This window comes from Theobroma cacao, chromosome 2 (assembly GCF_053813885.1).
Source record: "Theobroma cacao isolate CCN51 chromosome 2, ASM5381388v1, whole genome shotgun sequence".
NCBI classification, from domain to species: domain Eukaryota; kingdom Viridiplantae; phylum Streptophyta; class Magnoliopsida; order Malvales; family Malvaceae; genus Theobroma; species Theobroma cacao.
Window position 1 is genome coordinate 11652611 of NC_142640.1, and position 13578 is coordinate 11666188.

General features: G+C 37.6%; 1 protein-coding gene across 1 annotated transcript; it reads left to right on the top strand.

The window, feature by feature from the left end:
- The first annotated feature begins 11470 nt into the window (after window positions 1–11470).
- On the top strand, window positions 11471–11815 carry LOC18608743 (Bifunctional inhibitor/lipid-transfer protein/seed storage 2S albumin superfamily protein). Its single transcript, XM_018114893.2, has one exon. The coding sequence runs from the start codon at window positions 11471–11473 to the stop codon at window positions 11813–11815; it is 345 nt and encodes a 114-aa protein (XP_017970382.2).
- The last annotated feature ends 1763 nt before the right edge of the window (window positions 11816–13578 follow it).

A 13578-nucleotide genomic window follows, 5' to 3' on the forward strand; every position in this document is an offset into this window, starting at 1 on the left:
ACTTAGAGACGAACTAAGCTACATATTTCTTAAGTCCTTTTCACCAATATACCTCTTTCAAATCTTGAAACATCTTTGTAGCCCCTAGATGTACCACATAGGCTGCCATGTGAGCTTCCTCTAATATTTCTCTCCTCAGCCCATCACCATCAGGCACATAAAGTTTGGTTCCATACCTCAACACTCCATCTGTGCCTTTGGTAAACATTTCTCCTTTCTTTCCTTGAGGATCCTCTAAGGCCTTAGCTACGAACTCATCTTTGCTTTATGCTTCTTTAATCCGATCCATTAAAATAGGCTTCACTCTAAAATGTTCTAGCAATGCATTTACCTCAGAAACTTTCAAATGCACACCCATGTCTCCCAAACTATGCATCTCCTTAATCAAGAATCTCTTATCTGCAAAGATATGTGCTAGGCTTCCCATCGATTTTTTACTCAAGGTATCCGCCACTACATTTGCCTTACCGAGATGGTAGAGAATGGTACAATCATAATCCTTTAGCAACTCCATCCATTTACGTTGCCGTAAGTTAAGATCTTCTGTTGAAATATATATTTCAAGCTTTTGTGGTCTGTATATATCTCGCAAGTCTCACCATACAAATAATGTATCCAAATCTTTAAGGCAAACACGATTGCTACCATATCCAAATCGTGTGTTGGGTAATTCTGCTCATGCCCTTTAAGTTGCCTTGATGCATATGCAATCACCTTCCCATGCTGCATTAATACACACCCTAAACCAATTCGCGATGCATCACAAAATACCGTATAACCCCCTACACCTTGCGGTAAATTTAATACTGGATTTGTGGTGAGACATGCCTTAAGCTTCTTAAAGCTATCCTCACAAGCGTCAGACCACTCAAACTTTGTATCTTTACGTGTTAGCTTAATCAGAGGGGCGACTATTTTCGAAAAGTTCTTCACAAAACGACGATAATAGCTAGCCAAACCCAAAAAGCTTTTAATTTCTTTAACTGATGTTGGCCTTGGCCACTTTTCCATTGCCTTAACTTTCTTTGGATCAACTTGTACCCCATCCTTGGAAATCACATGTCCTAAGAATAAGACACTTTCAAGCCAAAACTTACACCTGGAGAACTTGGTATACAATCAGTGTTTTTTCAAAGTTTGGAGCACTATCTTAAGATACTGCTCATGCTTTTTTGGCTCTTTGAGTAGATCAAGATGTCATCAATAAACACCACCACGAACTTATCCAAATAGGGCTTGAACACTCGGTTCATCAAATCCATAAAGGCCGCAGGAGCATTAGTAAGCCCAAATGACATCACCAAGAACTCATAGTGCCCATATCTTGTTCGAAATACAATCTTTTGTATATCTTCATTTCAGATCCTTAACTGATGGTACCCAAATCGCAGATCTATCTTATAGAAACATTGTACTCATTGTAGTTGATTAAATAAATCATCTTTTCTTGGAAGAGGATACTTATTCTTCACTGTCACTTTATTAAGCTGTCGGTAGTCAATGCACAATCTAAGTAACCCATCTTTCTTGTTTACAAATAACACCGGTGCTCCCCATGGTGAGACGCTAGGACGGATGAAGCTTTTGTCCAACAAATCTTTTAACTGATCCTTAAGTTCCTTAAGCTTTGCAGGTGCCATTCCATATGGGGGTATGGATATAGGTCTAGTGTAGGGAATCAAATCTATGTAAAATTCAATCTCCCGCTCACAAGACAAACCGGGTAGTTCCTCGAGAAATACATCCATGAACTCATTCACCATCGACACTTGGCTTATATCTCCAACCTTCGCCTAGGTATCCCTTACAACGGCCAAGTAACCTTGACAACTTTGTCTTAATAGCCTCCTAGTAGACATGACTGATATCAAATTAATTAGAGCATTACTTCTATTCCTCTGAATACTAAATGATGGCTCATCCAGAAAATCAAATCTAACCAATTTATGATAACAATCCACACTGGCATGGCAAGGTGATAGCCAATCCATTCTCAAAATCAAATCAAAGTCTAAGGTGTCAACACCACTAGATTCACCAAAGTGTGTTTGTCTTTGACTTGAACTACACAGGACTTATATTCCCATTCGGCCACAAATACCTCCTTTAAAGGAGTAGACACCACTAATTGTTCTACTCTCTTAACACGGTCTTTACCTAAGCGAGATGCAAAGCATGGAGAAATAAAAGAGTGGGTAGCAACAGGATCAAACAATACCCGAGCATTCATATTACAAACTGAAAGAATACCTGATACCACTGTGTTGGATGTCTGGGCCTCTTGTGGTGTTAAAGTAAACACCCTTACTTGATTCCTACCGGTGGAACTCTAACATCCAAACCCAGAAGGTCTGCCCTAAGAGGAAGTATCAGCACCTCTACCTCTGGATCTACTAGCCTTCAGACTCGATGAGGCAGCAACTGAGGGAGCAGACAAAGCTGGATAGGTGGAACCACGAGCAGAATCTTGTGATTGATGAGCCATTGGACAATTCCTTCTAATATGTCCAAGTTGACCACACCCATAACAAACTTTCGCAGCACGCAAGCATCGTCCATTATGTCGTCTCCCACAAGTATCACAAAGGTAGATAACTTGACTGCCTTGTCTAGAATCTTGCTGTCTTCCCCCACCAAAGGTTTTTTTCCTTGATCCAACACTGGCACTAGCCACATCACTCTCTTTTTGGGGCAATCGTGAATCCCTTTGTGAACCCTGATGGCTAAAAGATGACATCCCACTACTGAAATCTTTGCGACCTTGATAACCTTCTGTCTTGACCTTTTTTTCTTTATCCCTCGTAGCCTTACTCTCACTGGTCTTCATCTCAATCCACTGAACACAATCCACTATTGCGGAGTAAGTATTGAAATCTCGAGAGGCCACAACCCTAAACAATGGCTCCACTAGCCATCCACAAACATCTGAATTTTCATCTCCTCAGTGGACACTAGATAAGGTGCATACCGAGCTAGCTGTTTGAATTTGATATCGTATTCTGACATTGTCATACTCGACGTCTGCACTAAAGCCTTAAACTCCTTGGCTCTAGAATTACGTACACTGAGTGGTAAAAATCGATCTAAGAAAGCTGTACTGAACTCACTCCAAGTCAACGACGCTGCATCAGTTGGTTTGCTTCTACATAAAGAGCTATGCCATTCCTGCGTCACGTCCTTTAGTCGGAAGGCGGCTAGCTCGACTGATCGGACATTAGAACATCCTAAGGCTTTACAAATCTTCTCCATCTTATCTAAGAAAATTTGGGGCTTCTCCGATGTATCAGACCTTGAAAATGATGGAGGCTTGAGCTTGAGAAAATTATGAAGAGAAATCTCTAAATGACCCCTCTCGACCCCATGATGTTGGAGATCGGCCTGTCCTTGGGAGCTAGGGGATTTTCATACTGTAGGTTTCCCCTCCACTATCCTCTGAATATCATCCATACGGGTCGCCATCATCTCTACAACCCGATTGACTCCCTATAGGCCTACCGCCAAGTCCTCAATGGTAATATCGCCAACTGGTTGTCTATCCACATCGCTCGAAGACTGCCTATCCTCTCACCTACTCACAAGCGTGTCCGCTCTCATTGGCCTAGTGGCCCTGCCACGTTTACCTCGGCCCCTAAAGGTGGATGCTTGTGGCCTATCTATAAGCTCATCAAGAGTATCTTGCTCCCTCATCCGTCTTGAGACGGCCCATGTCTTAGGCGGCATTCTTACCTAGACAAGAGCAAACGCCTGTTATTAAACACATTTTACAATTATAATCATATCTAAGGAAGAATATGGTTTCTAGGATAGGAAATCTATGAGGTCCCTCGGTTGTAAAATGTGCCACGGTTCACACTTCACAATCGAAGTTTTCACATAAATACTCGACACTCCGCTAGATCAACAAAAGGAAGTCCAATGACCTAAACAACCTAGGGCTCTGATACCAAGTCTGTCACGACTCGATTTCTAAGCCGTGACTGGCATATAGACTCAATGGACGTAGTCCATTAAGCCCAAGCAAGCCTATCTATATTATCCTGGTCATAATTCCATCAAAGTTACTAAAGTCACATTTTGTAATTTCTAACCAAAATAATGCTAACCATTTTCGACTCTCAGTGACATACCAATCCAAATATACATACATTGTCGAAAACATATGTCTTAACAATTTAAATCAGGTTTGACCATACATATCAAAAAGAAGACTCGATTTCTAGCGGAAAGACTCAGATGAATGTACAGCTACTGAATGCTGAGACACCTATCAAGGGTCGAATATACGAAGACACCTTGACCTAGTTACCAGCTGCCTCTTGATATGAAAACATGAAGTTGAAAATTATGAGTATAAACCTAGTGAGTGAACATATGAAGGGAACAAGCAATATAATAAGAAAAAGTTTAAAATCATAATGCACTTATTTGAAAACAATGCACTTTAGCTTAAGTCCTTATTAAAACCCTCAATATAACCCTTGGTTGATAAATCATGTGACGATAGAGAATTCATATTCAACATGAAATTGGAGAAGTGGAAAATATGGCAAAAACCCGCCAAATGATAAGCGAAACAGAAAGTTTCATTCTCGCTGCAGCGAGAAACAGAGTAACAAGAAATACTTCCTTTCATCCCAAATAAACCATTTCACTGCAATGCAAATCAATTTGGAACACTAAAAAAAAATACTCAAGGTTCAGCAAGCAGGATTCCACATACATTATAGTCACACATGTTATTCATAAAATCTTTATTGCATTAATACATGTGAACATATGCAAACATATATGTATATATATACATCCATCGCCTCCCCAGCTCATGTGCATCCCCCCACATCGTGCACATAGCTAGAGTCATCGTGTGTATCCCCCCACATCGTGCACATCTAATGTCGTCGTGTACATCTCCCCACATCGTGCACATCTAATGTCGTCGTGTACATCCCCCCACATCGTGCACACTGGCAATATCATCATCCGCCTACCTCACCATCGTCATTATCGGTATGTGCATCCCCCCACATCGTGCACACACACGGTTATATCCATTACACAATATTATCTACCAATGTACTATACATATATATATATCAACATTATATCGAAACACATGGATTCATCACACTTTTCATTTCACAATATAAAGACATTTCATAAGGGCTTGTTCCCAAGCACTTTTTTTTTTGAAAGAGAATTGGATAAATCATTCAAAATATTTGTCCAAATACATTCACATATCCCAAAACAGTTTTGAAATGCAAGTTCACTCACTTGTCTTTGTTGATTCTTAAAGCAGCTCCAACTTCCACTAATGCCCCGAATAGTGATGTGGGGTTTTGGTGGAGTCTATCACACATTAACATCACAATCAACTCAATCACATAACCATAATTCTAAAAGCTATCTCCTAAATTATGTTCCACTAGTTATTCCTAACTAGCTTCCAACTACCATCAAGTGGCTATTTATTTGTACTATTATAATCGCACCAAAATGAATAAATTACCTCAACTACACAACACTCATAAATCTAACTATTAATCATTCTCAACAACTAAAACATCAACTCAATTTCAATGCTCACCTTGCTAGATTTGCAATTGAATATCTCTTCAAGAATTCTCAAACTATTATAGAAGGTCTTTCTTTCTCTCTCTAAAATACTAGTTAGTGAGAGAAAGTATTGATCTAAGACATTTCAAGGGTTTTAAGGTGAAAGAGTGAAAGAGCATAAGAGGTTCTATAAAAAAAATGCACAAAAGCATGAAATGAAAGCTAACTTGAGAGAGTTATGGAAGCTTGAAGAGTACTCCCATGGAAAGTGAAGAAATGTGGGATAGGAGGAAGAAGAAGAAGATGAAGTGTTAGAAATTTGAGGAATGTGTTGGAGAATGAAGGTATTTATAGTTAAAACTTATCCAATTGTTCATAAAATTACAATAATGCCCTTAGCAATGCCACTTGTCTTCCTCTTATTCTTGTGAAACTTTTTACTCTTTTGACACTAGGGAAAGGTCCAAAATCCTCTGAAAGAGGTCCCTTAAATAGCCCCCAAAAGTCCTAGCTTCAAAAACCCCAAAATCTTGTTATTTGTAGAATTTACGATGAGGGTCGTGGCTCTCAATTTCCAGAGCCGTGGCGCTCAAACATTTTGCCAATTTTTGTTCTTCTAGCGTAGTCTTTTCATTTTGACAAAGATTTTGACCACCTTCCAGTCAAAATTGGGTAAGCTGATAAACATCAAAGTTGTAGCCTTGCCTCTTAGCTTTCTAATGGTCCAAAAATAATGTTATTTGAACTTCTGTAGTGGGAGATATACTTGAAAAATCGAAACATATGCAAATAGGGCTACTGTTCATTATGCACTTTTCTTCACCAATTAAAATTATTTTTGATCCTACTCCTATAATGACATAAAATAATTATAAGTAGCATAAACTAGCATCATTAGCTCAAATTAAACCTTTAAACATAAGTTTCACCTCGAGTTACGCGTCTATGAAGGTCAAGGTTTCACACATATATGATATGTTTAGGCAATGTGTTGTCACCTAGCTGAACTAGAAGTTATATAGAGATACAATTGGTAAGCTCAGTTACCTACCTAATCCCTATCATGGTTTGTTGAGCACACTCAAGGTCATGATTAGAATGGATAAGAATCTTAACCCACTAAGAAATTCCTTGTAAAGATCTCTCGAGGTGATATGGAGGGTTATAATCTTGAAGAAACTAGTGGGAGTAATTAGTTTAAGATTTACTATCTCATCTTAATTGATTATAATACATGATTACTCATAAACATTCTTTAAATGTCTAGGTTGTTAGAATGCGACTACACATCACTTTGCATGGAATACTTGATGTCATCATGAAATTCAAGCCAAAATGTTTGGGCTGGTGTATTAAGTTGAGAAACGTTCTCAAATATCTATTAAGAATAAATGTCATTAAAGAAGATATCATTTCCTTCTTGACTAGGTCAAAGAAAGAGAAACTTGTAGAAGTTTTACCTTTGACCATGTATATGATTGAAGTAAATTTGTCTACCATTGATCTGTCATCATGGGTATTGGATACTGGATATGGGTCACACTTATCTAATGAAATGAAGGTGCTGGAAACGAGTAAAAGATTAATAAAAGGAGAGGTGGTCTTAAAAGTAAGAAATGGAGTAAAGGTTGTTGTATCGGTTGTAGAGACAATTACCATATCTTTACTTTTTGGGTTGATCTTTGAATTAAAAGGTTGTTACTATATTCCTTCCATATCTCGAAATATCATATTTGTATCATACTTGGCACTATATGATGATATTGAATTTTACATTAAGGGTAATTCTTGTTCTTTCTCAAAAAAAGAGATGCATTATGGTGTAGGGACACATTCGAACGGTCTCTATATTCTTGATCTTAAAGAACCCATACTCAATATAGAGGTCAAGAAAGCTAAGAAAGATGATCTAAAACTATCCTACATTTGGCACTGTAGGCTTGGACACATCAATAAGACTCATTTAACCAAGTTACATAAGCAAGGTTGTATTGATCCATTTAATTATGAATCTTATGGAACGTGTGAGTGTTATCTCCTGAGTAAGATGACCAAGTAGCCTTTCACCAAGAAGGGTGAACGAGTTGGAGTGTTACTAGGACTTGTACGTTCAAATGTATGTAGTCCTATTGTCGTAATGTGCGGGTTCGGGAACCCGTCCGCCAGACGTGGGCGAAAATTAAATTTTTTATTTATTTTTTAGGTGTCTACACCTATGAATACTAGTGCTAAAGGAAGATACTCTTACTTCATCACCTTCACAAATGACCATTCTCGCTATGGTTATGTATATTTGATGAAATATAAATCTGAATCCTTTGACAAGTTCAAAGAATACAGAGCAGAGATTGAGAAACAAATTGGGAAGAGTATTCTCACTCTTAGATTTAATGGAGGAGAAGAATATTTTAGCCAAGAGTTTTAAGATTATCTAAAAGAGAATGGGATTTTTGCATAATGGACTCCTCAAAAGGCTCCATAATAGAATGGTGTGTTTGAAAGAAGGAATCAAACATTGTTGGACATGATTCGATCCATGATGAGTTGTTTAAATCTTTCTATATCTTTTTAGAGATATGCCCTAGAAACTGCTACTCACATACTGAACTAGGTTCTTACCAAATCAGTTGATAAGACACCGTATGAGATGTGGAGTGGGAAAATGCCCAACTTGTTTTATGTCAGGATTTGGGGATGTACTGCTTATATGAAACAATAATGTTTAATAAGTTACGAGCAAGATCAGATACATGTAAATTTGTAGGATATCTTAAAAAAACACACGGATATTACTTTTATAATCCCACTGCACAAAAGGTATTTGTCTCATTGCATGCTACTTTCCTTGAGAAAGAGTTCTTAATTGAAAGGGCTAGTGGGAGTAAAGTTGTACTCGAAGAAGTTCGAGACCCACAAATGGACATTCCGTTGGAACTTGAGCTTGAGATTGTGACGTCTGACGTACAACCACAATCTCAAGAGGTATAACCACTCAGAAGGTTTAGTAGGATATGTCAAGCTCTAGAGAGATATGGATTTCTATTGGAAAAGGGACGCATTGCCCATAAATGATAAGCCTACAACTTATGAGGAGGTGATGTTGGACATCGATTTTGAGAAATGGCTAGAAGCCATGAAATCTAAAATGGATGCCATGGATACCAACCAAGTGTGGACTTTAGTGGATCTACCTGAAAGGATAAAACTCATTGGGTGCAAGTGGGTTTTAAGAGAAAGATTGATGTAGATGGTAAAGTGCAAACCTTTAAAGCTAAACTGGTAACAAAAGATTACAAACAAAGACAAGGAATTGACTTTGAAGAAACCTTTTCACTAGTTGCGGTGCTTAAATCCATTGGGATTTTGCTAGTAATTTATGCATACCATGATTATGACATATGACAAATGGATGTAAAAACTACATTCCTTTATGGAAACTTGCAACAAGAAGTGTACATGACACAACCTGAGGGTTTTACATCCAATGCTAATGTTGATAAAGTGTGCAAGCTTCAAAAGTCCATTTATGGACTTAAGCAAGCTTCTCGAAGTTGGAACATCTGTTTTGATGAAGCTATAAAAAGGTTTTTGCACTCTACACCTTTTTAGGCCAACTTAAAAGTGTATCCTATATCACACAATATCTCTTATTCTAAATTTTCTAGAGCTCACAGTGTGTTATTAGCAGCCATCTCTGCTGTCGATAAGCTTAAATCATTTTTCTAGGCAATCAAATTGCAACATTGGCGTGATGCTACGAAGAAAGAAATATCAGCATTAAAGGCGAACAACACTTGGATTCTTACATCTCTACCTCCAGGAAAGTGAGCCATACATTGTAAATGGGTGTACAAAATTGCATACAATCCAAATGGATTAGTGAAGCGTTATAAAGCATGGTTAGTGGCCAAAGGATATACTCAGATCAAAGAGGTAGACTTTCATGAGACTTTCGCCTCGGTTGCAAAATTAGTCACTGTTCGTTGTCTTCTAGCAATTGCTTTAGTACGTGATTGGGTGTTGCATTAGTTGGATGTCAACAATGCATTTTTACATGGAAAATTGGAAATAGAAGTCTATATGAAGATACCTCAGGGTTTTGCCCGAAAAAGGGAGCAACGAGTATGTAATCTCAAGTCTCTCTATAGACTTTGTCAAGCATCACAAAATTGGCATCAAAAGTTCACTAATTCTTTACTGGCTATTGGCTTCACACAATCTCATGTTGATCATTCTTTGTTTATAAGTTTTGCTAAAGAATCATTTGTTGCAGTGTTAATATATGTTGATGACATCATAGTGATAGGGAATGACGCACTCAAAATCTCTCAATTAAAAATCCACTTGGATCATGAATTTTGCATCAAAGACTTGGGCAAGTTAAAATATTTTTTGAGAATTGAGGTAGCATGATCACCATATGATGTTGTCTTAAATCAATGGAAATATGTGCTTGACATATTAGCGAACAACGAACTTTCTGGTTGCAAACCCACAGCATCAACCATGGACCAACAGATCCAGTTAGATCCTGATGTAGGATGGCTTTGTTTAGATCCAGGGCAATATAGGAGATTAATAGGCAGATTGTTATACCTTACCATTACCCACCCTGATATTAGTATTATGATACCTGAAAGGAGCACTAGGTCAAGGCTTGTTATTTCCTAGTCATAATCAATTGACATTTCGAGCCTATTGTGATGTAGACTGGGTAGGTTGTCCAACAACACGAAAATCAACTACTAAGTAAATCATTTTTCTTGGTTCGTTACCCATTTCGTAGAGATCTAAGAAACAATCAATAGTCTCTCGATCATTCTCAAAAGCATAAGATAGAGCCATGGCTGCTACGGCAAGTGAGATTGTATGGCTTCTTAGGTTATTGGCTGATCTGTGCATTTCTTATCCAATACCAGTCCCACTCTTTTGTGATAATTAGGTTGCAATTCATATTGCAGCAAATCTGGTCTTTCATGAATGCATTAAACATATTGAAATAGATTGTCACTTTATCGAACAGCACATTCAATCAAAGATTCTTATTCCAAGGCTAATTTCAACACGTTTTCAGTTGGTTGACATTTCACCAAAGCTCTTGGACGAAATTGCTTTCATGATCTGTTGGCCAAGTTGGGCATTACAAATTTGCATGCTCCAACTTGAGGGAGAGTAATGAAGAAGGTTTGACTTGAGATTTTATTCTCCCTAATTGCAGACAATAACCATTGACAACTTGATTACAATTAACTCCTAATTTCTTAGTCTACGTCATAACTAATGCCTTCACTTTAGGCAGCCATTCATTGTAAATATTTCTTTCCTTTGTATTACCATCACAAATTGTATTTAAATACTGTATGCCTTGTCAATAAAATACAAGACAGAGTATTCAAATTCTTCAACTTTAACAGGTAGTTGGCCTTGAGAGATTTTTCCAACTTAAAAAAAATAAAAAATCAAGGCTGGAGGCAGTATGATCGGTAGTTAAGAGTGCAATTCAGACTTTCTCTATAAAGGTAAGGATTGTGGCACCGGTTATTATGCTCTGCTTCGGCCATATAACATATTATCTTACACTTTCAAGCCTAGAAGTCATCTTTACTGAATTTTGTGCATCATGCCTAGGAACATCTTGGTAAATCTGATGAATTTTATAAAATTCTCCAATTCAGCACAAACGACAGTTTTTCAAGGAAGTCCCGACGATTATCAGTACTTCATGGAGCATGACATTTACCTGTTACAAACTACTTATAAGCCAATCACTAAACCAGCTAGTAAATAATGTGCTGTAAGGTAAGGTACAGTGAGAATCTGACATGAATAAACAGAGCTTAAGTTTCGTAACCCTTACTGTATAATCCGATCTGCTCAATAGAACATCCCTTGATTCTTAACGTTTGAACTAGCAATGCCTCGTCTTCTTGCGTGTATAACATTTTTTGTTCTGATTTTTGGATCAGCTGTTACCGGAGAGTCCAACAACTGCTCAAAAGGAGCAAATTACTTCTTTCCATGCATAAATTATGTAGGCGGATTTTCACCTAAACCAGCTAAAGATTGTTGCAGTGGCCTTGAAGAACTCAATAAAATGACAAAGGAAAAGGAGGGTCCTGAAAACATATGTCAGTGCATTGAAGACATGGCTTATGTAACGAACGTCCCATTCATTGCTTCTCGCGTCCAGTCTCTTCCTGAAGACTGTCATATTCACTTAAGCTTCCCAATTTCTATTAGCATGAATTGTTCCAGGTAACAACGGCCACCTCACTTACCCTCCTTTCCTTTGCTAACTCTCTGTCTCTTTAAGTAATCACAATTGAAAGAGTTGCTGTCATTCTGCAGGGTTTGATGTTGAGAAGATTTATGCAATGAAGAAGACCTCGATTGAGAAGGGAGATGTCATTAATTAGTGCTTATAATTAAGAATGAGTCAGCTCTGTCCGAAAACAATATGCGTCTGTTAGGTTGAGCATGGTACCTTACTCAGTTACAAATACAGTAATACAGTAATTAGGTTGAGCATGGTGCCTTACTTTAGTCTCTCATTTTGCTTCAATTTTTCTACGAGCAAATTCAACCTGATGTTATACAAGTATTGCACAAGGCCAACGTCAAGGAATCAAAACCCTACGCTCAGAAGTCATGTTTTCTTCATCTTTGTATCATCCTTTTATGTTAAAGTTTGATTCTGTTTGGCGTGAGGGAATAAAAAAGACTACTTAGACTAGCATTTCTCATCAATTAATTAAAATATTTAAGAACTTTGAGACGAAAGCGGCCTATCATTAGACCAATTCAGTTCGGCCCAATAGCAATGAAAGAAGGAAAGTGGGAAAGAGGCGGGGCTTTCATATATATTAATCTAGATCTTGCAGCTAATCAGGGGATGATTTGCTTATCTGATATAGAAGCATTTCTTGTAATTAGATTGTGCATAATCGAGATTAATACAAATTCTCTCAATTCAATCCCCATTTCTTGCTTCTGAAATGGTATTTTACATAGAACATACTATTATAGACTCCAAATTTAATCAGAGGTATGCATTTTGGCTCTCCATGTTTAATTCCATGTTGTTGAACCTTGTTGCTTTTAATATTCAACTGACAACTTTGGGAAAAATTTTTTAAACAAGGTAGCAAGACATTGATTTATGGAATAACCAGGTTCAACTTTAAATGGATTGTTCATGTTGCATAATTAGGCATTTGCACAGTCGTCAAGCTAAGTTAGATTAGCAAATGACCATGCTAGCCACGTGAGAAGGCAGTTCATGCTTCTTTATTACTGATATATCCACAAATTGTAGCAAACAGGGTCTCGAGCCATTGTGGCTCCGCAAAATTTCCATTGGTTAAGGTGCTCTGCTTCAATTAACAAAGCTAAGATTTCTATGATCTGTTATATCTGCTCACCAGAATGTAAACCATATGTATTTGCCATCCATCAGGAAGTAATCAATTATTGATGTTTCAAAACCTTTTTAAGATGAAAAAATTGCTGCATGATCTGTTTGACTAGAACCAGCAATCTTTACTTTTCCATGTGCGCGATATTGGATATGGAAGTTTTAAGTTTTGACGGTACCTAATATTCCAACCCACAGTCCAGCTTGGACACCAAATCAGGAAATGTGCAATTGAAAGTTGAAACCTTCACGTGAAAAATTTTTCCCAAAATTGAGCTTTCTTGAATTCTTTCCAGAGGAGCAATTTTGCCTGAGCCATTGATGCTTGCCCTTGGCTGCTTCAATATAAACTTGTTTCCCAAAAGAAAATGGATTGGTATTGCTTTATGACCTACTCCAAATGATTACAAACAAGAAAAACAATCTTTTTTTGGTACAAAAACAAGCTAATCTTTGATTGCTTGCAAGAAACTGCTAGCCACAAGGAGAAAATCCCAGCTTAATCAGTAAACGAACTAGTCTATATATGGTTCAGATGAAAGAATCCTTGTATATGCACATTAAAACTATATTAAATGTCTGCGTCATAGTCTGGACTTTGGAGAGAC

Coding starts and splice junctions, on each gene's coding strand:
- LOC18608743 (XM_018114893.2), top strand. CDS start 11,471: ATGCCTCGTCTTCTTGCGTGTATAACATTTTTTGTTCTGATTTTTGGA.